General features: G+C 33.1%; 2 protein-coding genes, 1 long non-coding RNA gene and 1 other non-coding gene across 7 annotated transcripts; 3 read left to right on the top strand and 1 right to left on the bottom strand.

Moving 5' to 3' along the window:
- Positions 1–68: 68 nt before the first annotated feature.
- LOC136272722 (heat shock 70 kDa protein 12A-like) lies at positions 69–14,705 on the top strand. The gene is made up of 5 exons (XM_066075032.1): positions 69–184; positions 2,082–2,476; positions 2,572–2,799; positions 11,552–11,705; positions 13,243–14,705. The coding sequence occupies exons 2-5, from the start codon at positions 2,096–2,098 to the stop codon at positions 14,343–14,345; spliced, it is 1,866 nt and encodes a 621-aa protein (XP_065931104.1). The 5' UTR covers positions 69–184; positions 2,082–2,095; the 3' UTR covers positions 14,346–14,705.
- LOC105331230 (uncharacterized) lies at positions 7,808–10,195 on the bottom strand. The gene is made up of 3 exons (XR_010710751.1): positions 9,964–10,195; positions 9,293–9,358; positions 7,808–8,023 (listed from the first exon to the last, which is right to left on the bottom strand). It is a non-coding gene; the product is annotated as an uncharacterized protein (transcript).
- A 330-nt stretch (positions 14,706–15,035) lies between the features above and the next one.
- On the top strand, positions 15,036–15,766 carry LOC136272723 (uncharacterized). The gene is made up of 2 exons (XR_010710750.1): positions 15,036–15,446; positions 15,712–15,766. It is a non-coding gene; the product is annotated as an uncharacterized lncRNA (long non-coding RNA).
- Positions 15,767–17,669: 1,903 nt separating this feature from the next.
- On the top strand, positions 17,670–21,760 carry LOC105334863 (heat shock 70 kDa protein 12B). 4 transcript variants are annotated; one of them, XM_066075029.1, is made up of 5 exons: positions 17,670–17,797; positions 18,681–19,090; positions 19,825–20,046; positions 20,207–20,357; positions 20,449–21,760. In XM_066075029.1, exons 2-5 carry the CDS (start codon positions 18,755–18,757, stop codon positions 21,582–21,584), a joined length of 1,845 nt encoding a protein of 614 aa, XP_065931101.1. In that variant the 5' UTR covers positions 17,670–17,797; positions 18,681–18,754; the 3' UTR covers positions 21,585–21,760. The 4 variants fall into 4 exon arrangements, with proteins under 4 accessions (XP_065931101.1, XP_065931102.1, XP_065931099.1 ...); XM_066075030.1 differs by having other exon boundaries at positions 17,768–17,869; positions 18,701–19,090; XM_066075027.1 differs by having other exon boundaries at positions 17,778–17,869.
- Positions 21,761–25,115: the final 3,355 nt, after the last annotated feature.

Raw genomic sequence — 25,115 nt, 5'->3', positions numbered from 1 at the left:
ACAAATATTTCGACTGTTATCTGTTAACTTTATAACACATTAGTTATAGTTATGATATTTGAACCCGTCGTGTACCCCACATGAGAAGATAACTCTTGTTCAACATGGAAGTATTCTGTATGCACGTACTACGTAGCTTGCCTTCATAATAAGGCCGAGTAGCGATTGAAAGCTCTAAATTATTGTAAGTAATATCTATTAAAGCTATTGTTATTGGCATTGTTTGATATTGTCAAGTTTATTTTATATTCCCACTGCATATAGTGTTATGAAAATTCTACTTTCGGTTTACATGCACTGGTTGGAGTTTCCGTTACTCTCATTTATATTATAATATAAACAAGAGTCAAGAAATCATTATTAAGTGTACGTTCATGGGTCAATAATGAATGAACCCGACACACTGGTGATTCTGTTTAATTTCACCCTACCCTCCTATGATGTCCTATCTATGACTCGCACCAAATAGGCATATTTGTTACTTTAAAAGGGGGAAACCTGTTCAGTTCAGTGCTTGTACCTTTAGGCAAATAGCATCGTTTTTGAAGGGGCGGGGGTAGACTTATTATTGACAAGCAAAAAAATAAATAAATAAAAAAGATAAGTACAAAGAGAAAAAAAGGCAAGTTTACAAATTATTAAAATCCCCATCTGTGTGGTGTTTGTGTATGTCTGTATGCCTTCTATAACTCATTTTCACTGTTAATTTTCTGACTTTTCATTTCAACTATATTCAACTGTTCAATTTATTACATCCCCCCCCCCCCCAAAAAAAGGGGGGGGAGGATTCCAAGATAATTCAATTTTATATATGCAAAGGACTTCATGATGCAATATTATTTATTTCTCACCCCCAAAACTTTTAGGTTTAACTTTAAAAAGTTCTGTAAATTTAGAACTTTAAAAATAATGTTGAAAATACACTAGTTGAAATTATATATTCTCTTTTGAGAAGTGGACAGGCATAGCCTACATCCACTTCTCTTCGCACGCCCTCATATTTTGATTCTGGAAAACGTGTAAATGTCGGAACCGAAGACGGTCTAAGCTTCCACTTATGTTTCGACTCCAGTTTCCCTGAATTTTCGTAAATTAGTACCATTTAATTCTTCAGGCTAGCTGTTGTGTTTATTCCCTTCTGGTTTCAAAATAGCCCTGGAGTGCCATTGCTTAATTTCCTTCACAAAGTTAGCATCTGTGTTGTCTTTTCTGAAACACAATATGTAAATGTATTAATCACCTTTTGTTTGGATTTTAAAATGTTCAGTGCCCATATTTTCAGGGAAAATAGAGCTCATTTTATGGATATGTTAAGATGTTTTTATTTTAAGTTATCCCTAAGACATTGGTGTCATCAGGCAAAGAAATTTCAACATTCTTACTGCAAAACACTTTATGGTTACTTGAATATAAAATATGATAGACCTTTATTTATATACCAGTTAATTATATACTAATGATAAATAATTTGTTCCTCTGCATGATACAATCACCTATAATTTTACAATAAACCTCATGTTAAAACTCTCTTTCTCTATCCTCTCTCCTGTGTAAGTCACAAGCGGTAATGTCTTAACTCCGCCTATTAAGATTGAATTGGATAAGGGTCAGTCAAAACAATTTTTTGAAACTTTTCTGGAGCTACCATCTTTAAAGGGGCATGGTCACAATTTTGGTCAAAAAATTATTTTTTTGATTTTATAATTTACAAAGCTTTAGACAGGCATAAAAACAGAAAAATAGAATTTGACCAAAATCGTGACCATGCCCCTTTAAAAAGCATGTTCACTTAAGAAATATCTTGTGTGTATACCACTTAGGTGTATCTGACATAGATTGTACTTTGCATGACAGCTTTGTACTTGTGTAAAAGTTTACCCCTTTTCAGTATTTAGGGAAATTCATAAAAAAGATTGCCTGGGCTAAACTGTTGTGCTGAAATGTACTGATAATTGGCCCTTTCTGTGTCATCAGCCTAACATGTGTAAATTGGATGGGGGTTAAAATACATTTTAAATACAATATATTTTATGATAGCCTATTATTTTAAATCTAAATTTTGTAATTATTTCTTTATCTAGATACAAGAAGGAATATGGCTGAAAAGTATCCACAAAGTCAAACAGATGATCAAAAATCTGATACAAAAGCAACAGGAAATCCGAGATGTTCCCCAAATCTTCTAGTAGCAGCCATTGACTTTGGAACCGCATACTCAGGTTATGCATATTCATCACGAGTTGATTTTGTTAATGATCCTCTCAATATTAAGGCACACAAATGGAGTCAAAGTTTAAAATCACACAAAACTCCAACATGTGCTTTGTTCAATAAAGATAAGAATCTAGTGGCATTTGGATATGAGGCTGAAAAGCAATTCACAGAATTAACAGATGACGACAAACACCAGGACTATTACTATTTCCAAAGATTCAAAATGAATCTTTTTACTGAAAGCGAAGATAGGAGAAAAAAGGTAATAAGTGATGTAATAAGGAAACAAATTTAAGAAAAATTCCAAAAAAATCTAATAACCCAATATGTTCTATTGTTTGTGCATCTATTTATCAGAAGGGTCTCACTATTAAGTCAATGATACGTGACATCAAAGGAGATGAGATGCCTGCCATTGATGTATTTTCTGCAGCTATAAAGTACATGAAGGACTGCCTTTTTAAAGAGCTTAAAGAAGAAAATGATGAGAATGCAGAGGAAGCGGAAAGTATTCGTTGGGTTTTGACAGTTCCAGCTATTTGGGATGACGATGCAAAACATTTCATGAGAAAAGCTGCAGAAAAGGTATTTATACATAAACAATGTATATAACATTTTTGAATAAGTTTTCTTGTTATGTCACAAGTGAGATAATTTTATTACTATGCCCTGAAATTTAAAATTGCTGAATCACACTGGAAATAGTTATATTGCCCTATTGGAAACAGTTGTATATCACAGGAAATATTAGTTTACTTATATTTCCCTCCCGAAACTGTTGTATCACCCTCACATGCAATAATTCTGCATATTAATTTCGTTGAGTTTGAAATTTAGCTTAGCAAAACAATTCCTTGAAAAATGTCAGGACAGTGTCTGGTATTCAGAGGAACTTACCTGTACTTAATTTATTTGAAAAATTATCTAGTTATTGAAAGCCCCAATGGACATTTTACAAAACATTGATTTGAAATAAGATATGAAGATGCATTAATATGAGAATACACTTGTTAATGAGGTAAATATGTTCTTAAACTGATTTTGATTTTTAAAAATGTTATATTTTTTTTACATGTCTTCTAGAGTGATAATACCAGAGTATTTGTTCCTCAGTGAGAGGAAAGCCCTGGAGTGTTATGTCGCCCTCTACCTTTGGCATCAGGCAGCATAAAGCTCCAGGGCTTTCCTGTCACCTGGGGGCAAATATATCTATAATACAGTTATTGAACGGGTATGAGGGCAACATATGAATTGTTGGACCTAAAGGTCTCAGGCAAAGCAAAATTTTCACCTTCAGGTCTAAGAATTCATATGTTGCCCGAATCCCAGTCTATAACTGTTTTGTTATACCCTTCACTTAAATTATATGCCCTTAATTAAGCATTGAATCATTATTTTTTGAAAGATGTGGTCTCATGACTGCAACGGTGTGTGCATACAAATTGAATAACGCTAGCGCGTTATGAATATTTGTTTGCACACACCGTTGCAGTTATGAGACCACATCTTTCAAAAAATAATGATTCAATGCTTATATTTACGTTTTTTATCATGTGTTCTCTTTCTGCAAATATGATTTATTTAAAAAAATCTTGGCCTTATTCAACGAGTAATGCGCAATTTACGGAAGAGCCATTGGAACAGCCGAATTATGCTGACAAAAATAGTGCACAGCGTTTTAAATTCAAATAACACGATTTTTTTTTCATTCTGTAATTTGCTGACTTTAATTTTGGTATACTAAGAAATTAATCAATTGAATTCATTTAAATCTTTAAAAAATATTTACATCCATGAAATATTAATCAGCCCAAGTATAATATCAGGTCGTGATCCGGTTTGAAGTCGGGAGGAGAGTCTGTCATGTTCTGAAGGAAGACTGATTGTATTCATACGCACCAGATTTGGTGATTGGGTCTTCTGTGTTATGCATAAATATCACTCAAATCTATCAATGCAATTTAATAGGAAGAAAGAAAGTGAATGTAATTATAAGCTTGTGACGCTACCTTTTGTATCATATCAATCAACAACTCTTTCTGCACTAAACTTCAGCTATTTCAGTTCTAGCTGCCAAGTTCTGTTAAAAACTAATTGGCTGGGACGATGTTGTCAGGTAGACCAATCAACATCGAATTGTCAGATCGGTTGCAATAACATTCATATTATTTGACTTTTTATTAGTTAAAATTAAAAGGACAAATATTTATAAGGGTATAACAATCTGGTATGTCACCCTCAAAACCATGTAATGTTATAGAGATAGTGCCTGTTTGGGAGGGTAACTGTTGAAATTGACACCCCGAGAAAACCATTGTTACCCTCTCAAACAGGCACTATTTATTACCGTATATTATACTGAATGTCTTAATATTAGAGAAAATTTTACTGCTTTCATTTAATAATGACGTGAATTCTACGGCGAACCGAATTTATGCGCATGTAATAATTTGTTGTGTTACCCGTTGCCAAGTGTGTTGCTAATGCTGAGGGTAATAGAATGGATTATCAACTGCGGGTCTAAACCAATCAGATTTCAGTAGTTTACATAAAAGTATAATAAATGTATAATGTCAGACTCTGTTTCTGTTAGCTCATGCAAGATCAAGATCCAGTTAATGAAAGGTGTCTACAGATAAGGTTGATTACCGGGTATACTGTAAATTCCTTATATAACGCGAGTACTTAATTCCGCGATCTCACTGTTTTGTATCACATTGCAAGAATGTAAAATCGCGAATGTGGAACTTAATTTTTCCTTATTTCTTATTGTTCTCAACTATCCAAAAATAATGGTGAGATTTTAAAATCCGCAAAGGGTGTTTCTCGCGATTTTACGTGGATATTAATTCCTCACGTTTAATTAGGGATCTAAAGTACTGTAAAAAACATAAACAATTAACTAAAGAAAAATAAAAAGTTAAAAATATATTCTTAAAAAATGAAATAATTTTGATGGATGTTTAAGATGCATGGCCATGTCTTTGTGGTTGTTTTTTTTTCCTTCAAATTTTACATTTCAAATTTTAACTCCAACAATTTTTGGCTCACCTGAGCTGAAAGCTCAAGTGAGCTATTCTGATAACATTTTAGATTTACATTTTAGACATCTTCTCCAGAACTACTGGGCCAATTTCAGCCAAACCTTGCACAGAGCACCCTTAGGTAAAGGGGAGTCAAAGTTGTGAAAATTTTAAAAGGGTCATGCCCTTTTTCAAAAGTAGTTTATTAGGAATTATTGAAAATTTTTGAGAAATTTTCAAAAATCTTCTTCTCAAGAACAATTTGGCCAGGAAAACTGAAACTTGTGTGGAAGCATACTCAGATAGTGTAGATTCAAAGTTGTGAAAACCATGACCCCCAAGGAATGGGGGGGGGGGCCACAATGAGGGGTTGACTTTTACATTGGAATATACTGAGAAAATCTTTAAAATTCTTGCCAGAAACTAATCAGCCGGGAAGGCTGAAACTTGTGTAAAAGCATCCTCAGGTAGTGTGGATTAAAAATTGTTAAAATCATGATTGACAACGGGGGTAGGATGGGTCGAAATTTTACATTTTGTTGGTAAACATTACAGAAACAAAGTATTCCCCTTAAAGAAATGATCGGCATGTGATATAAACTGTCAGTATTATGAAATAAGGTAATGTTATGCCGAAACTACAACATGCATCAAATTGCATAATTTACAATGTTTTGTTGTTTTCCGAATACACATGTAGCTTAACTTTACTTATATAGAAGGCGAGGCTAGAGTACTTCCCGATTAAAATTATTTAAGCATTTAAGTATGATTGAATAATTATGTGACTGTATATAATAGATGATTGAATAATTATGTCACTGTATAAAAGTTTAAATCTCAAGAAAAATGCATCAAAATTAAATATGAAAATGATTTACACAAAGCTGTCACTGCATAGTTATCAAAGTAGTGCGAAGCGTAATATGTGCGCAAATAGAACAATTCGCCAAATGCCTGATACTATACATGCAATCTTTATTAATATAGATCATAACTATTTTAGAAGTATGAACCCTTTAAATTCTGAGATTTAAAGTCAATTATACATATACATAATACAACGTACAAATTTAGTGGTTAAAAGCAGGGGGTTAGAGTCAGTGGAATCTGTGATAATTTTAAGGCTTTCACGTTTTCGTTGGAAACACATGCAAATGGTCCATGTATTGCAGTCCTTTTTAGGTCACCTGAGTCACTGAGTCACTCAGGTGACATATTGCAATTGGTCGTTGTTGTGCATCGTGCGTTAACAATTTTACATTTTTAACTTCTTCTTGAAAACTACCAGGCCAATCGTTACCATTGTTGGTGTGAAGCATCTCTATGGTAAGAAGAATCTAAATTGTGAAATTTATGGCTCTACCACCCCTATAAATATGCAAAAAAAGCCAAATTTTCAAAAATCTTCTTCTCTACTTCCACACATGTGAGGAAAAAACTGAATGCATGGTTATGACGTCCATGAGGCCCTCTACCAAAATTGTGAAATTTATGGCCCTTGGGTCAGGGGTTCTGGCTCTAGGGTGGGGCCAATATGGCCATATAGTAAACATGTATTAAATCTTAGAAAATCTTCTTCTCTACTACCATATATATTTGTTAAAAACTAAATGCATGATTATGATGTCCATGAAGCCCTCTTCCTAAATTATGAAATTCATGACCCCTGGGTCAGGGGTTCAGGCTCTAGGTTGGAGCCAATATGGCCAAATAGTAAAAATGTATTAAATCTTAGAAAATCTTCTTCTCTACTATCATATATATTTGTTAAAACCTAAAAGCATGATAATGATGTCCATGAAGCCCTCATCCTAAATTGGGAAATTCATGACCCCTCGGTCAGGGGTGCAGGCTCTAGGGTGGGGCCGATATGGCCAAATAGTAAAAATGTATTAAATCTTAGAAAATCTTCTTCTCTACTATCATATATATTTGTTAAAACCTAAATGCATGATTATGATGTCCATGAGGCTTTCTACTAAAATTGTGACCCCTTTGTTAGGTGTTCATGCTCTAGGGTGGGGCCAATATGGCCATATAGTAAAAATGATTTAAATCTTAAAAAATCTTCTTCTCTACTCCCACACATGTGGGCAAAAAACTGAATACATGGTTATGATATCCACAATCTCCTTTACCTAAATTATGAAATTCATGGCCCCTGGGTCAGGGGTTCAGGACATGAGTGGGGGGGGGGGGCAATATGGCAATAAAGTGTTAATGCATATAATGTTTAAAAATCTTTTTATCTATTCTCACACATCTGTATAAAAAAAAAACGACTAATAATTATGTTTACCAGGAAGTCCTCTACTGAAATTTTAATTTTCATGTCCCCTGGGGTACGGCTTTTGACTCTAGGGCAGGGCCAAAATGGATGTATAGATGTTAATGCATATAACATTAAAAAATTATCTTCTTTACTCCCACACACCTGAAAGGAAAACTGAATTCATTATTTTGTAGACCAGATCTTTTAGTTTTTCACCAAAATTATAGGTTTCACAGTTCTTTTTGAATTAAATGTGGTTGTTATTACAAATTTATAATTTTTCTACTCCAGTATGAAACCTAATTAATTAGATGCATATGGGTATAGTCCACTAATGCATTTTTCATAGGCGGTAATGTTAACGTTATGGTTCATAGCTCCGGCCCTAATTTTCGTTCAGCAACGAGGGACCTCTTGAATGAAAGCTCATCAAATTGTCTCTTTCCTGTTAAAATTTCGTGGTTTGAAGTCAGATTCGTTTTCCGGCAAAATGCGTCTGTATTGAAAAACTCTGAAAATGAAAGTAAAAGTAGGGAATTTCTCAGTTTTGGAAAGGGTGTACATCAAACAATTTCAATTCTTTTCTTCAAATGATAATTCAATTTTGACACTTGTTTTAAAAATTGCAAATCCTCTTTTCTGACATGTGTCAAGCATTCTGATCTAAAATGTCCCAATAAATGTATATACACTCTGCAAGTATAGGGACTATTTTGCTTAAAGGCACTTCTTTGTTGTCCTACCGATTCTAAAAATAGTTAGAGGGATATACCCAATATAAAACAATCATTGTGGTTATTTACAATTCTTAGCTTATATATTCACTCTAGACACTATAAAGAATCATGATTCCAAATTTGGAAAAATTCAATACATAACTATGGATTTTGCAGCATTGATACACATTTATGAAATTTGAAGAAACAGTCCAGTCATAATTTACCTAAACAACATATAGCTCATTGGCACTCGATGCTCTTCAAATTGCATAAATTGAGGAAACTTTAATCTCAAGGATTAAAATACATGTAAAACATAAACATTCAATATTTTACCAAATTTATTTTGTTCATATTCTTATGAAAAAGCTCAATTATGTCTGATTTTATAAAATTGTTGTCGTAAAAATCATGAGTTTTTCTTTAGTTACAAAAAAGAATTGTTTTCAAACACCACGAAAAAGGTAAAATAGAAAAGTATAGGAATTTCCCTATTCATCAAGGTATTACATGTAGGTATTGGTTTATAAATAATAAAGTTATATGGCTCTATAATGTGAGGACCTCAATTCAGTTTTTGCTCCATTTTGATGCTAGCTTGAGATTACCTCACCTATGACGTCATAATGACGTCATAGTGATGAGTTGTTTTTACTCATATAACTGTAATATTTGCTGGACTTTTATTTAAGCCTAATTTCGGAACAAATGCACCATGACTTAACTCATTAAATATATGTCATAGGGAAAAGAAACTTGCTAATAAGGATTTTTTCTTTTACTCTTGTATATTGTTACCATGGTAACAAATTTAACAAAAATTATCAAAAGACATATCCTGTGGAAGAGAGTCTACATTTAACTAAAGTTCAAAATCCAGAAGAACAAGAAATACCCACAAAGTCTGTGAAATATGTATAATCAATGTAAAGTTTCCCAGTATCTATAATATTCTAAATTATCTGCATGTAAAAATTACTGGCTATGCAGGGTATATAGTTTTTATAGGTTCCTTCTTTTAAACTTGGACGAGTGAAGTTACAAAAATAAATTTTACTTACATCAAGTGTGGCTCATTGTTGTGTTTTATTCTTTGAAGAAGACTTCCATTTCAATTTACATGTTATCTAAAATGAAATGTTTTGAATTGAATTCTACATTATCAAACACTATTCCCAACATTTGCAATTCCATATCAAAAGCAGCCATATGTTGAGAGAGAGAGAGAGAGAGAGAGAGAGAGAGAGAGAGAGAGAGAGAGAGAGAGAGAGAGAGAGAGAGAGAGAGAGAGAGAGAGACAGACAGACAGAGACAGACAGAGAGAATTAGAGAGAGGGGGAAAGATACAGAAAGAGAGAACAGATAGGCAACAATAACTACATCTTCATGCACAACACATCTATACAGCCTAAAGACCCCCCCCCCCCCCACCCCCAATAACATTCAATATCAACCCCCACCCCAACATATCGATCTATTTTTTCAATAGTATGAATAAATATAAATACTAGTAAATATCTATTTAAAATGATTACTGATAATTTCATTCATTTTTTATTATGATAAACAAAGATAGATTTTGTGGATTAAGTACTAACCAACATGGTAGGCTTCTACATGTTAAAGAGTGCATACCTACATCTTCGGTACATAGTCATGTCGCATGCATGACAAATTAATTTACTCCAATTTAATGCAAATCTATCATCATAAATATAGAATTGGAACCTACCGGACACTAATACAATTCCCTTACAATGCAAACTAATCTTAGATAGCTGGACACTGCTAGAATGAAGTATTTTTCCTCACCGGAAACTTTCTGCTTTTCTACTTTCACTTTTGCTCGCTTGAAATGATCGCACTAAAAACCCGAAGTGATATTTGGTCTCAAAATTTATAAAAATGTCTTCTAAACTCATATATAATTAGAAACACACCTACATTTTTATTTTTTTTTTATGTAAAAACTCAAAATAAATTACATTCAAATTAAAATCACAATTTCTTTAATTTAAATTGGTTTTTTGAAAATCCCGGGGAGGGGGGGGGGGGTGTTGTGATGGATATTTTCTTGGAAAATATGCTATTAAAATGATTAAACTTGTTGAGCTTGTTGGAAATTTAGTTTATTCACATAAATGAGAAGATATACAAAAGAAAAATGCACGTTTATCATAATAATTGCAAATAAACAAGAAATATGCCTTACCAGCATGGAGCTCAATATATATGAGACTCCATGACAAGTTTGTGTATTGGATATATGCTACTCAGGTGACCGTTAAGGCCAATTGGCCTCTTGTTTAAAGGACAGTAACTTGTTGTAAACATTAAGATATCCAGGGTGAAAATATTTTTATTTATGCAGGATCTACATGTATTATACTACATTGTCCAGATAGTTTGTATCATGACTCCATTATGCAGATTTCATCATACCTATCGTCCCTCAAATGAGCAATATGGCCCATTGGGCCTCTTGTTTTGTTAAAGTATAAACAAGGCTTGTGCCATGTTTTTGTTTACATAAAGGTTGCTGAATAAAAAATACATTTATTGAAACAAAACAAGAAGTGACAACACTAAAAACTGTTGAATTATGGTTATGATTCACTTGCAGATGGAAAAAAAAGAGAGGCTTTTACTGGTATACATCTTATGTTAAATTGGTAAAGTAAAATTTGGAAAAAATAATAGTGACCATGCCCTTTTAAACATTGGAATGAAATAACTTTGAAGGTCAAACACTTGTAAAATAATATGATGGCACCAAGCAATGATGAACAGAACATGTAATAAAAAATGATATATCATTACATACAATGCTGTACATGTTGGAAACTTAAAAGGACTACACAATTGCTTACTTATTGCAACTACATTGCAAAACTTTAAGTTCAAGTTTGCAAGTTTTTGGTGTAACAAGAGCTTGAAACCATATAGAGTTGATAATTTTTTTCATTTACAGATAAATTTTTTGATTTAATGAATACAGTTAATATCTCTTGTCAAAGAAATTAATACACCTACAGGTAGAAACTGCTGTTTGGTATTTCTCACTAATGTCTTGGTGTTAGTAAACAATGAAACATCACAAATCATATATTGGTAAATTGGCAATTTTAAATACATTCTCAAGAATTTTAACTCTTTAATATAAACATTCTCTTAAATGTAGACCCTTTGACCACATATTTATCCCCCAGCAGGGCAGTTTTGTCATAAAAAGCAGACCATGTTGTGTCTAACAGAAATGGTATCGCTGATCTTGACTTATAGTCTCACTAAAGCTTATGGTATTTTGCTATTCATTGTAGGCAGGTATTAGAAAAGAGTGTCTGACCATAGCATTTGAACCAGAGGCAGCATCCATGTACTGCAAACGAATACCTTTAGAAAGGCTTAATGACACAAGTGAGGAATTTGAAATCTTCAAGCCAGGCAATCAGTACCTCATTTTGGATGCAGGAGGTAATGCATATTACAAATTATATATAAAAAAACCCTAGTCACATGCTTTGGAAGACTGTAGGCATGGTAGGTGTCTTATAAATACAACAAAATATGATTTCCCAGAAAACCACCAATTTTGAAATTTAATTTATATTTTATCATTTAATGTAAATATTTAGTACAAAAAAGACATTGATTATTTATTTATTACGGACCGCAATGAGGCGGTCCGTTATTTGATACACATTTAAATATTGTAACTGCGTTTCTGCGGGATAGCTTTTTTTTAATGAATTTATATAATGCTCATTTAAAAGTAAATTTGCATGTAGAAATATGTTTTATGCCTTTAAAAAATATTACATATTTTTTGTTTTCCTCGTAAATGAAAAGTTGGTCAAAGACTGTCGTGTTAGACGCATTTTTATCGAGACTATAATATATTCGGAAAATTTCGGAGTTTTTCATTGTATCGGGATCGGTATACGGGACATATTAAAGACCTGAAATACTAACGACCTGAATGACATGAACTTTTATATATAAATGATGTATTTGAATTTCTATGTGATGCGTCAAATAAAATGACTTTGTGTGTGAATTTATATTGCCATATTCTCTTTGGTAGAAAATTATCATGAAATGACATCCATATCATATTTTACGCAAACATTTGAAAGGACTGAAAATTTGTATGGACCTGAACATTTGAGCTAATCTGGTTTGTTTTTAATTCTTTTGAAATAACAGTGATTATCTTCATAAACTGTAAGATTTATAATTCCATTTAGGAAAAAAAATTATCAAACTCTATTCTTAATAATAATAGTAAAATGTTAAAATTCAAAACGAGTTGCTGAAAATAAAGTAATTAAAATTAAAATCTACCATTAAAATTAGTACAACCAATACGTTATTTTCTTTGCGGTGTGTTTTTTTTATGTAAACAACCAATGATGATTCATGCAACAATTATAATTTTGCGGCCCATTTAACGCTTGCGTCAATATGATTTCTTGTTTTAAAACAGTTCAAAGTTTTGTGTTGGATACGGAAGTTATTTCATGAGAGACAGAATTTTTTTAAATTTTCATTAATGTGGAATGAAAACATCTTGTCTCACCAGAATTTCATGAAACTTTGTAGAGTATTAGGAAACAATGTTTAGATGTGCATATTACCAGAAAATTCCAGTTCCATCATTTTTCTGGGAATGTTAACACTTTTGAAATTATAAAAAAAAAATATTAAAATGTGCATATTTGCTGGAATTTTGATGTGATGAATTTTTGAGAGTTTTGCCTCTTTATTGAATTATTTTTGTTTTAAAATTAATGTGTACCCAGCAATTCATTATAATTCATATTGGAAGAACGTGGGGTATATGAACTTGCTCACTTTTTCTTTCATTTGTATTTTATTCTATAAAGGTTATGGCTATTGTTGCTCAGGTGAGTGATGTGGCCGTAGTCCTCTTGTTTGTTTTATGTTTTGACATGTAAAACACTCAAGAAACAGAAAGGTCAAATGATCAGGTTACGTTTCCTTTTTTTAGGTGGAACAGTGGACATTGCAATTCATAAGGTTCTGGAAGGTGAACGCGTTAAAGAGTTGCACAAAGCCAGTGGTGGAGCCTGGGGAGGGACATATGTGGATGATAAATTCTTTGAAATCCTCGAGGAAATTATAGGGAAAAAAGAGCTTGAAAATTACAAGATAAAATGTCTTTCTGATTACATTGAGTTACACCAGAATTTAGAAATAAAAAAACGTGATGTTACCACTACAAGCACTGAAGTTTCCTTTAAAATTCCTCCTCAATTAAAACAGAGATGCAAGTCATCAAAGAAATGTAGTTTTGAGGAATTGATTTCAAAGTCAAAATATGTAGGTGTTTTAACATGTAAAAGAGATAAATTGGAGTTTAAGGAATCATTAATAAAAGAATGGTTTTCAGTTGTCTGTGAATCCATTGTAAAGCATGTGAAAGATTTAATACAAAAGCACAATATAGAAATTATCTTGATGGTTGGAGGTTTTTCTGAATCTATCTTTCTGCATGAAACAATGGTGAAAAATTTTCCGAATAAGCACATTGTTGTTCCAAACCAAGCTGGTTTGGCTGTATTGAAAGGTGCAGTTTTGTTTGGACATGATCCCCAGGTAATTGCTTCTAGGGTTGCCAAAGTCACCTATGGTGTAAATACACTGTCAAAAATTCAAGATGACAGAGACGTTCCAGACAAAAGTCGTATAAGAATGATCAAGGAAGTAAAGTATGAGAAAGATGTTTTCAGCAAACATGTCACAAAGGGTGATGACTTGGTTATAGATGAGGCTCAAGAGGAAAAAACCTACTTTCCAATATACCCTGAACAGAAATCAGTTCAATTCAGTGTGTATACCTCCACAAAAGAAGACCCAAAGTATGTAGATGAAGACGGCTGCAAAAAATTGGGACATTTTACTGTAGATATTCCAGACACAACAGATGGCACTGAACGTAAGGTTCATGTCCGATTTATCTTCGGAGGAACAGAGATCAAAGTCCAAGGTGTTGATGAGAAAACGGGGAATGTCAATGAGCGCACGTTTGAGTGGTCTGAGAATGCGGAAGAAGAATGTTTTGGCATGGCAGTTGAAATGGGTGAAAGTTGATGAGAAAGCTATTCCCCTTTTATTTAGTAATCGACCATTAACCATGTTTCTGTCTATGTCAACAAAATCATTTGTATTTACACTTACTACATAAAATTGAAGGGAAAGAGAATAGAAAGAAATTTATCAGTTTCCCATTTAACACACAGTTAAAATTCTCTTCACATCAAAAAATCAGCTCACTTGGACCATCACTCAGAAAGGCTGTAACACTAATCTGATGTATGATCATGATTGTAATGGTTTTTGCTATAATAGTGGATGCATTTTATTATAGTTTACTGGGAAGGTGTACAATTTATATAATTTAGATTCACTATATTTTTGTTTAACAAAGTTGCGAGGGTTTTACAATGAACCGGTAATCAATCCATCAGTCAATCAGTTCTTCATTCATGTTTTTTTACAGTAAGCACAACTCCTCTTAAACTGCTGCTCGGAATTTCATGCTACTCCATAGGCATTTAGGACTAAATGTGTAGATGTGCATATTACGATATTAGGATATTCCGATTCTATTATTTTTCTGGAAATTTCGGCCCTTTTGGCCCTATGTTGAATATAGTTATAAATAGTTCGTAAGCACAACTTCTCTTTAACTGCTGCATGGAATTTAGTGGAACTTTGTAGGCATTTAGGACACAACATGTAGAAGTGCATATTAACAGGAAATTTAGATTCTGTTATCTATCTGGAGATTTGGCCCTTTTGAAATTAGAATGCTTTAAGTTGTTAAAAACAAAGGAATAGATGTGCATTTTTTGCGAGTTATACCTGTAAGAGGGTGGAATTTGAATAATTATTTTATTTTGATATTTATTGAACGTTTATATAAAAAGAAAAGTGTCTGTGGTTTTTGGGGATTGAACCGGGTGCCTTTGGTGTGTGGGCTTGTGACTTGTACCACTAGGCTAAGTCAGATTTATATTTATAGCATATCTTTATTATCGAAAGTACATTTAGGTTTTTGGTTAATTATTTTGTGATGTCATAGAAAGAATAGCATTCTAGGTAATTCTTGCTTAGCTCATTTTCATTGTCCAAGAGAAAGGCAAAGAGAGAAGTCAAGAAATTTAACATTCACAGTGTGTCCTTGCTTAGGTATGTGTATTTGTTAATTTCTTTGCTTATTGCAATGATAGTGTGTGCTTAAACAAGTTTTAATTATCTATTTAATATTGAGATATATAATTTTGTAAAGTTTTTGAATGAGAATAGAAAAAACCTGTATTTACATGTATTAGACAAAGGAAAAGGGTAATACTATAGATAAATGAATGTAATAAAGAGTATTGGGAGTGTATAATTTCGATATTTACATTGTATATTACAAGTGTGATAAATAGATTTTTATTTGAATTTTTAGGATCTGTCAACATCTATGTACATTGTATATAAGGAAATAAAGAACCTCAACACAATATTCGGAGTGTTACATACCCTTATCAAATTATTTTGTGTATTCAATGCAAACTTTGCTATTCATTATGACTATATATCAGTGTCAAGTAATAGGGGAGTGTTGGATGTGTATGATTGCTCAATTATTCTTTCATTTTACCTGAAAAAAAAGCAACAAAATTTTGAATGTTGGTGCTTCATTGACAATTTGTTATTTTGGTGGTATTACAAAAACCCAACCATCTGTATTCTCTTTGACTGTGTTTCTTCAGTAGTTTTGTACTCTATTATATAAATACAGGGACTGGTCTCTAAAGCCTGATAAAAGAACACTGTGTCAACATGTCTTAAAGTACTTTGCTTTATTCAGTTATTTTTTTTTTTTACATTTCCGCTACGTTAATATGTTGTTTACTATACTATATTGTTATGGTTTCAGTGCCATTGATATATTGAATAACGTAATAGTTTTTCATTTGTTTGCATTAGAATGTCACACTGTAAATATTTGTTCATGCAAGATCCGGTCCACTAATGGTTTCTGAGTTTTGAGTTGTTTCTCGTATAATAATTTTAATTCATTTACCAAGAAAGAATAATTATGTCTTGCAAAGTACAAATCGTGAATAATATCAAATGAAATCATTCTTCAGTTGGATATTGTACCTTTAAAGATTTTGATTGCATTTTATTGTCCCATTGCCCATTCTTTTGTATGAAGACGACATTTTGTTTTACATTTTATGTATATTTAGAATAACACTTTTAATATAATGTTCATTGAATTAATCTTTTTGAAATATTACAATAAATATTATGATGAAAACCGGTAGTTAAGTCATTCCATTTTTAACTAATACAGGAAAGGGGCCATGTAATTCTAGGTTTTCTTTGATAACCGTCGTGCAGCTAACAAAACATTATATGAATAGGACCATTGTCTTTTCTTTAGTAATAGAATTTATCTTCGTGCTTTTCCTGAATAATTTGGATCCACGCGATAACCATTGTCCAACACATGGAAAAATAGTGCAAGGTAGTTTAGGCACCATGCATATTCTACTGATCGGCAATAAAATCCGTGATTCAATGAAATCAAAGCGGGGAATATTTGACATTTTTTTTCTACCTCTCGAGGAATTGTCGTTCTCTTAATTAAATATCACCCAGGGCTACATGTACGTATTCCGTTAATAATAAGTTTACCGCTGTCCCTTAAAAGGCTTTTGTTTCAAATTAATTTCGAATTATTTTTACAGTCTCAATTTGGTAGCTATTTCGTAGACATGGCCAGCACTATACAACAGAAGTATGAAGTAATCTAGTAAAGCCCTAGAAAAGTATACTGTTTATATAAATGAATTGCAGAGGTAGCTTCAGACTAAAACATTGCCTGATAACACCCAATTTAATATATGTCTGTATCAATTCGAACATTTTAGTTTGAAGCCATAGCCGAACAAATTGAGAAATGCAATATTTTATTGGACGATCTATTCTAAGTTCAATGTAGAGGACCTCCTATGGCACGTGCAGATAAATATAACGTTCTATTTTTTTTTCTAGATAAATTGGATATGAGCCAATCAGAGAGCTAGGAATTCATCAATCATATAAAAAAAAGCTTTATATTGATACTGCATTGGCAGAAGCTGGATCTTTCTTCATTTTAAGATAAACTGTAAACATTTTCAAGTCAGAAAGCGTTTCCAATGGAAAATGACAATTCATAATACATGTACTTAGAAAATATTTTTCGTTTATCTGCTGCTTGGAAAATCCTCAAACGACAATTACTTAATGCCTATATTCTTTCTTGCTTTATAAAATTTTGTTAATTATCCAGTCAACAATATTTCGACTGTTATCTGTTATCTTTTTAACACAATCGTTATAGTTTAGTCTCGTTCAACCAGACGCTCGGCTGTCTCCGTATATTTCCGACGAGCTGCTCGTCGGAGATGTACGGAGACAACCGAGCGTCTGGTTGAACGTTATGATATTTTAACCTGTCGCGCACCCCACATGAGAAGATAACTCTTGTTCAACATGTAGGTATTCTATATGCACGTAGCTTTGCCTTCATAATAAGGCCGTGTAGCGATTGAAAGCTCTAAATTATTGTAAGTGATATTTATTATAGCTATTGTTATTGGTATTGTTTGATATTGTCAAGTTTATATTATATTCCCACTGTATATTGTGTTATGAAAATTCTACTTTCGGTTTGAACTGGTCGGAGTTTCCGGTACTCTCACTTTTAATATAATAACAAGAGTCAAGAAATCATTATTAAGTGTACGTTCATGGGTCAATCAGGAATGAACCCGACACACTGGTGATTCTGTCTAATTTCACCGTACCCTCCGATCTATGACTCGTACCGAATAATCAATTCAGGGCATCATACAAAACAATATAATTAGGCTATCTTTGGTGCAATGCTTACGTTATAGCTATTTTACCCTCATAGCCCTTATGAAGCACCCGAGAAAGCCTTTTATTGTTTATATTTACATTCTATCTTTAACTCATTTAAATAGTTATCAATAAAAAAAGAGTAAAAGTACATTAATTTCCATTACAACGTAACGCATTAGGAACTGTCAATTTTCCATAGGCTAGCTATACATGTATATGAAGGTTACCATGGTAGGATCATGAAGCAATTTTAGACTTTAAAAGTAAAAAAAAAATACACTGTCTTAATGTTTTCTGACTGAAATTTTGACCTGAAATTGCTTCATGATCCTGAGGCTTGAGGTCAGTCCGTGCCCTCAACCAAGGTTTAGTTTTGGTCGATCAATAAACAATCAATGCAATAGTCAACAGAGAGTACAGAGAGGACAATAATGAACGATGAACAAATATATAATAGAATTCATTTATAGATAGTAGTCATACAATGTATATATGTACTATTTCTAATTATAGACTTGCAATTTAAAACACAGTGGCCATCGTAATTACGTTGAATTTGACCAGCATGATTTGATAAACAACACGCAATGTCGGACTGGGAAAACACCGACATGGACGTAGATCCCGAGTTTGAAGTGGTGGCTGCTATTGACTTCGGCACCACATACTCGGGCTATGCCTACTCAATGACAGATGACTACAAAAAGGACAAACTTAACATCTCTTCAGCAACGTGGAAGTCCGCCACCATGATTTCCCCTAAGACCCCCACGTCCGTGTTGCTGGATTCTGACAAAGCATTGGTGGCCTTTGGATACGACGCAGAATCCGAGTATACCCTTCTGGCGGAGAAAAACGAACACGAGGACTTCTACTATTTCAGACGGTTTAAAATGGAACTTTTCAACGAAATCAGAGAATCCGTGAGTATAGCTTTTTTGTGTTTTATTTACAATAAAACACTCTTACAGTGAAGTGCCGAGAACAAACAATTTTGACTAGTATGATAGAAGTACATGTATTTTGTCTTTAATAAAGGGGAATTAAAATTAATTTCGCTGTAAGCATTCATTCGTTGCAAGCATTTTTGCTGTAACTGTGTTTTATTGTAAATAATGACATAACTTAAACATTAGTAAACAGATGTTAATAAAAAAAAGTAAACAGATATTGATAAAAAACGTAGCAGATCAGATGTTTTGTGTGTGTTGTGGGGTTTTTTTTCTGGGGGGGGGGTATCGTATAAATAGCGTAAGAAATCAAATTCTAGAAACTACATAGAAACTTAATATTTATAAGATATGGACTCTTCAAATTTTGCATATTTCTTGTAACGACCAGACCTGTTACCATGTCCATTTTTTGCGATTTTTGTTACTAGTTTGTAAAATTAAACGAGAGTGTAATATAGATCAGATATAGTTAGGTGACAATAATTAAAACATACGTTATTATGTATTGAAATATGATTAATGGATTTTGTAACGCTGAATTTAACTATCCATTGCTTTTATTTTATCCCTCAAATTTTTGCTGTGATTCGTCGACAAGCAAACATAATGTTAAAGTATTTTACTTTTATTGTACAGTGCATATGTTTATTCTTATTGTTGAAATGCTGAAAAATGCCCTTAAAATGCCATTTATTTCTGCACAGAAACTAACACTGAAAACTACAATTCGTGATATCAACAATAAGCGACTTCCTGCAATAGATGTGTTCGCACATGCCATTGGCTACTTGCAAAAGCACCTGCTGGACCATTTAAACAACCGTGGAATGGAAATTATACATCAGCATAAAATTCACTGGGTGCTTACTATCCCTGCCATATGGGATGACCCTGCTAAACAATTTATGAGAGAAGCCGCAAAAAGGGTTTGTACATGTAAATTCTAACTTCTGCACAAATTCTATCTTTAGATTACCGAGTCAAAATAAATCACATCTCAACATTTTGATACACATCATAGCGTACCTAATAGCAATAGTCATTATTATACTATCTTTATACTTGTCTATTTCTATATTTCTATAGGCAAATATTCCTAGTGAAAACTTAACAATGGCATTGGAGCCAGAGGCAGCATCTATATACTGTAAACACTTATCGCTAGAGCAGGGCGATGACCAAAAAAGCTTCAGTGTATTTCAGGAAGGAAGTCGTTATTTGGTCTTAGATGCTGGAGGTTCGTGGTCGTTTTCGTTTTCATTGATATGATTTTGCAATGTATAATACTCTGATATTTTATAATCATTATAACGTTTTTGTAATTTTAGGGGGAACTGTTGACATAACAATACATGAAATTCAAAAAGATGGAAGAATAAGAGAGCTTGAGCTCGCCTCCGGTGGACCATGGGGAGGTACCTATGTAGACAAAGCCTTTTACAAAGTCTTATCAGAAATTCTTGGTCCAAAAGAATTCGAGACATACAAAAGAGAGCATGCCTTAGACGTGATGGAGATTTACCGCGAGTTCGAACTGCAAAAGCGGTTTTTGGAATCAGAATGTGAACAAGGGGAACAGAAAACTCCGTCTCGAAATATTACAATAAAAATGCCAGTGACGTTGAAGAATTACTGTAAACAAATTCATCACAAGGATATTCAAGTTGTGACAAGTGAAGCCTCTTGCGGCGAAGGCTTAACTTGGAATTTGGACAAACTTCGAATATCTTCAAAACGTTTGTCAGACATGTTTTCAGAGGTTTGCGATGATATTGTTAAGCATATAACAAAACTTCTAGAGTCTTCGAAAGTTAAAGGAACAAAAACTATTCTTATGGTGGGGGGATTCTCAGAATCTCAGTTCTTGGAAGGAAAGATAAGATCGTCCTTTCCAGATATGGATGTAGTTGTACCCAAAGAAGCAGGACTAGCAGTACTGAAAGGGGCGGTCCTCTTTGGACACGAGCCTAATGAAATTTCAGTGAGAGTCGCGAGATTAACGTACGGTGTATGTACATGTGAGGAATTTGAAAAAGTGAAAGAGCTCCACCCTCGGACTAAACCAAAACTCATGAATAATAAATATTACTGCGAAAATATTTTTAGTAAACATGTCCAGAAAGGAGACGTGTTAGAGAAGGAGGAGACCCAAGAGGGCCGGCCCTACGTCCCCTTGCACCCCGGTCAAAAGAGCATCATATTCAATATCTACACGTCAACCGAAGATAATCCGAAATTTATTGACGATGACGGTTGTAAATATTTAGGAACTCTTGAAGTTGATCTATCTAAACTGAATTACGGATCCAGAAAGTCTGTCCGGGTTAAGTTCATATTCGGCGGCACTGAAATAAAAGTCGTAGGTAAAATAGAAGACACAAACGAAGAGGTCGAAGTTAATTTCAACTTTTTAGAAGAATCCCCAAATGCCCTTGACGAAAAGGATGTTTATTTAGATAAATAGTTTTCCTTGACTGTGTTCAACAAAAAATGAGAAACGAACACGCATCGTCGGATATCCACAGGCGATCACGTCCAAGTACCTTGGGTGTCCAAAGATGATTAACATGTATTCTTATTATTATGGTATTGTTTGATTTACAGCAAGAAATATAAGATAAATGCTTAGCCTATAGATAAGATTGTCAATCCCCCGAAAATCACTCCAAATGTTTTGAAATAGTTTTGATTCACAAAAGCTGATAAAAAATGAGTTCCTGGATGACGAGATGATGCAATTTCAAATCAAATAAAAATCAACGAGTTGTGTTCAGATGTCTACTTATTTGATAAATAAATACCATAGGAATTTTGAATAGTCGAAACCGTTTTTTTAATTGTCGAATATTTCAATACATGTAAGAATCAAATTTTGTTGGCGCTTATTTTCACAGAAACTTTAACGAAGTCACACTAACGATCTCCGATCCTCAGCAATGTTCGATAAAAAATTACCCGGATTTCTGTTTTACAATTTTAATTAGTATTCTAGTGTTAGTGTTGCCACCAATCACACAATTACTTGTTTGGCGTATTGGATCCATGGAGAACTCCGACTCATTTATATTCTTTTCAGTGTGTTTTTCCTTTAAATTCGGTGATCTTTAATTACCTCTAAATGCAACAACCTGATCACTGCGTATGTATTTACATGAAATTAACATAACTAGTTCTCAAACATTGATTTCTATTTCATCGGTATAAAATATATTTCATACATGTTGGTAAAACACTTTGCATTACAAAACATTGATTCTATTGTTAAAAGCAAAATTTGAAGAGTTATTTTGCATGGAATATATAAATCATTCAATGCTTTATATATATATATTATTCAATGCTATATTTGATAGTTCGAGTCACCGATGCACCAGTACTTTTTTTTAAAACAACACTTTTTTTTTTTATTTTATTTTATAAGGAATAAGGAATCATTCTTTGAGTATTATGAGGTGATAATGTTGGTCGGGGCGTGATCAAATCCAATAAAGCCCGAAGGGCTTTATGATAGATTTGATCACGCCCCGACCGAAATTATCACCTCATTATATTCAAAGAATGATTCTTTATTACTTATATTTATATAATTTTAGGCCATCGTACGATTAAATCTTTAAATATAAATAAGCAAAACCCACCGGCGCCTCATTTTGGCGTCATTTGTATTATGGGTTATATAGTACAAAATCGATACGTAGTGTTAACACGGACAAAGACACTGGACAATGTAAATACATGATTATATATCTATCGTAGGCAAAACAATAGCTTTGTAAACTGCATGGATACCATATGAAATTTCATTCTATTTCAAATCAAAACTGCTACCAAAAAAAAAATTTATTATTCGCAGCCCTATTAATTCACAACAAGATTAATCGACTTTTGCAGGTTTTTATTTAAAACAATTTTTGTACATTTTTTTTCCCGGAAACACCAGGAATAATGACATATGCATCACAGAAAATTGTTTTCATACAAGTCCCTTTAAGGGGTATGTGCAGACATCTTGTACATTTGAGAATAAAAATGTAAACCTTTTTGAACTGGCTTGTTCCTGCACAAAAATGGCCAAAACTGTCGTCTAAAGATGAAAAACAATAAATAAGATGTTCTATATGTTGTTTTATATGCAAATTATGCAATCACTTTGAATAGCTCTAGAACTGCACATCTGCAGACTTAATTTGAAGATTTAAAAATCTGAAATAGTAACAAGAGGGGTTAATATATATTTTTAATGAAAATATGACTTTAATGTACCTTTATAGACACAGACACAAATATCTCGTGCAAATTGATGGTTTATGAGACCGGGTATCCTCTATTGAGACAAAGCTACAACTCAAACTAGATCTCGTTACGAGTAACGATTAGGTCTTCCGCCCGATTTTGTTTTCATATGATACGATGAAATATCGATATTCTCTGCCAAATCTGCGATCTTGGTGAATCTAGGTTTTTGTCTCGAGACCGAAAACGGACGAACAAAAGAGGTTTATGAAAATAAAAACTAGGTTTTTTTATTCATTTGTTTAGTGTACACCACTGTTAATCATGGAAGATGAAACACCAAAGATAATCAGTTAAACTTGTGAAAAAAATAAATTGTTTGAACTCTTCTGGTGAGTACCGGAAGTGACGGTTGACAAAAGAAAACCCGTTAAATATATCTTCAATCGATTGTCTATCATTTATAAAAGTTTGTGTCTCAATCACTTACAGTGACTAAAATCTCGCTGGTATCAATTTTGTAAAAAGGCTAGGTACCAAAGATATTTGAAATCTTGATTGTTTTCAAGTTATCTGTAATACAGTTTACGAGTGTCTTGGCCCCTCATTTAAGGGGCCAGTCCCTTTTTCTTGAGTTCAATCGAAAGGTCTCACGAATACTAACATTTTTTGTTTTTACACCCATCTAAAATTGTTGTTCATTTTTGAGATACAAATGATTGAATATTTTAGGGGCCAGCCCTCTAGATCCTTAATGGGGACAGACTTTAGAGTTTTGATTAGTGGAATCGATTAGAATCATCAATGCAAACATTTTCTTTTCTACATTGCCTAACAAAATATGTCTCATTCTCAAGATATATTGCATCAAAGTTTAAGTACTTTGGTCCCTTAAAATCCCTAATTACGTCATAAATGGGTGTGAAAATGATTTTACCTGATAAATATTGCTACAATCAACAACTTTGCTTCTATCTTGCATTACAAAATTTTGATCGTTTTTAAGTTATTTGTAATAGAGTTTACGAGTGTCTTGGCCCCTAATTTAAGGGGCCAGCCCCTTTTTCTTGATTTTGTTGGAAAGAACGCTTAATTATCTACTACTTTTGTTATATATGTCTTAACAAACTACCAACTGATAAAAAGATACAGATGAAAACGTATGAAAATTTTGAATGAAAATTCGTACTCAATTTTCGAGCCCAGGCGAGCTCCAAGAAATGGCGCCACTGGCGTAAAACAACATAATAGTGCACAACTTCAAACTATAGACTACCTATCCTGAAAATTTCATAGTCATATCTCTGATAGTTTCTGAGATCAGCTCTGCACAAAATAGGTCGTGAAAATGTGCAAAATGGCCGATAAATCGGTACCGGAAGTGACGACAGAAAACATCTAAAAAATGTATGAAGATTACATCAAGTCCCATTTTCTGTGAAAAAATGATTGAAATCGATCGAATAGTTTTCGAGAAATCGCGTGCACAAAATTTGTGGAAAAAAATAATAATAAGAAGAAATCGTACGAAAACTATAAGGTCTTCCGTTGGAAACGGAAGACCTTAATAAGCAAGCTGTGACCTTTTTTCTCAACAAATGGTTGTAGAGTGGACTTTCCTATTTTTAAATCTTTAATTTAGCAGTTTTTTAAATTTCAATTTTAAAGAGTAGGTTAAGAAAACTATAAAGAAAAAATTTGGACACAATATATACGGATAAAATTATGATTCAACATTGTTGCATTATGTCATTCATTTGTT

Source organism: Magallana gigas, chromosome 2 (assembly GCF_963853765.1).
Source record: "Magallana gigas chromosome 2, xbMagGiga1.1, whole genome shotgun sequence".
Taxonomy (NCBI): Eukaryota; Metazoa; Mollusca; class Bivalvia; order Ostreida; family Ostreidae; genus Magallana; species Magallana gigas.
The sequence above is the reverse complement of the archived record's forward strand: the minus strand, read 5'-3'. Positions and strand labels throughout refer to the sequence as shown.

Bases quoted from the DNA above. Each gene is read 5' to 3' on its own strand.
- LOC136272722 (XM_066075032.1), top strand. From the start codon at position 2,096: ATGGCTGAAAAGTATCCACAAAGTCAAACAGATGATCAAAAATCTGAT. The intron at 2,477-2,571 runs GTAATAAGTGAT...TCTATTTATCAG, and splicing joins GCGAAGATAGGAGAAAAAAG to AAGGGTCTCACTATTAAGTC. The intron at 2,800-11,551 runs GTATTTATACAT...TATTCATTGTAG, and splicing joins TGAGAAAAGCTGCAGAAAAG to GCAGGTATTAGAAAAGAGTG.
- LOC105334863 (XM_066075029.1), top strand. From the start codon at position 18,755: ATGTCGGACTGGGAAAACACCGACATGGACGTAGATCCCGAGTTTGAA. The intron at 19,091-19,824 runs GTGAGTATAGCT...ATTTCTGCACAG, and splicing joins TCAACGAAATCAGAGAATCC to AAACTAACACTGAAAACTAC. The intron at 20,358-20,448 runs GTTCGTGGTCGT...TTGTAATTTTAG, and splicing joins TTTGGTCTTAGATGCTGGAG to GGGGAACTGTTGACATAACA.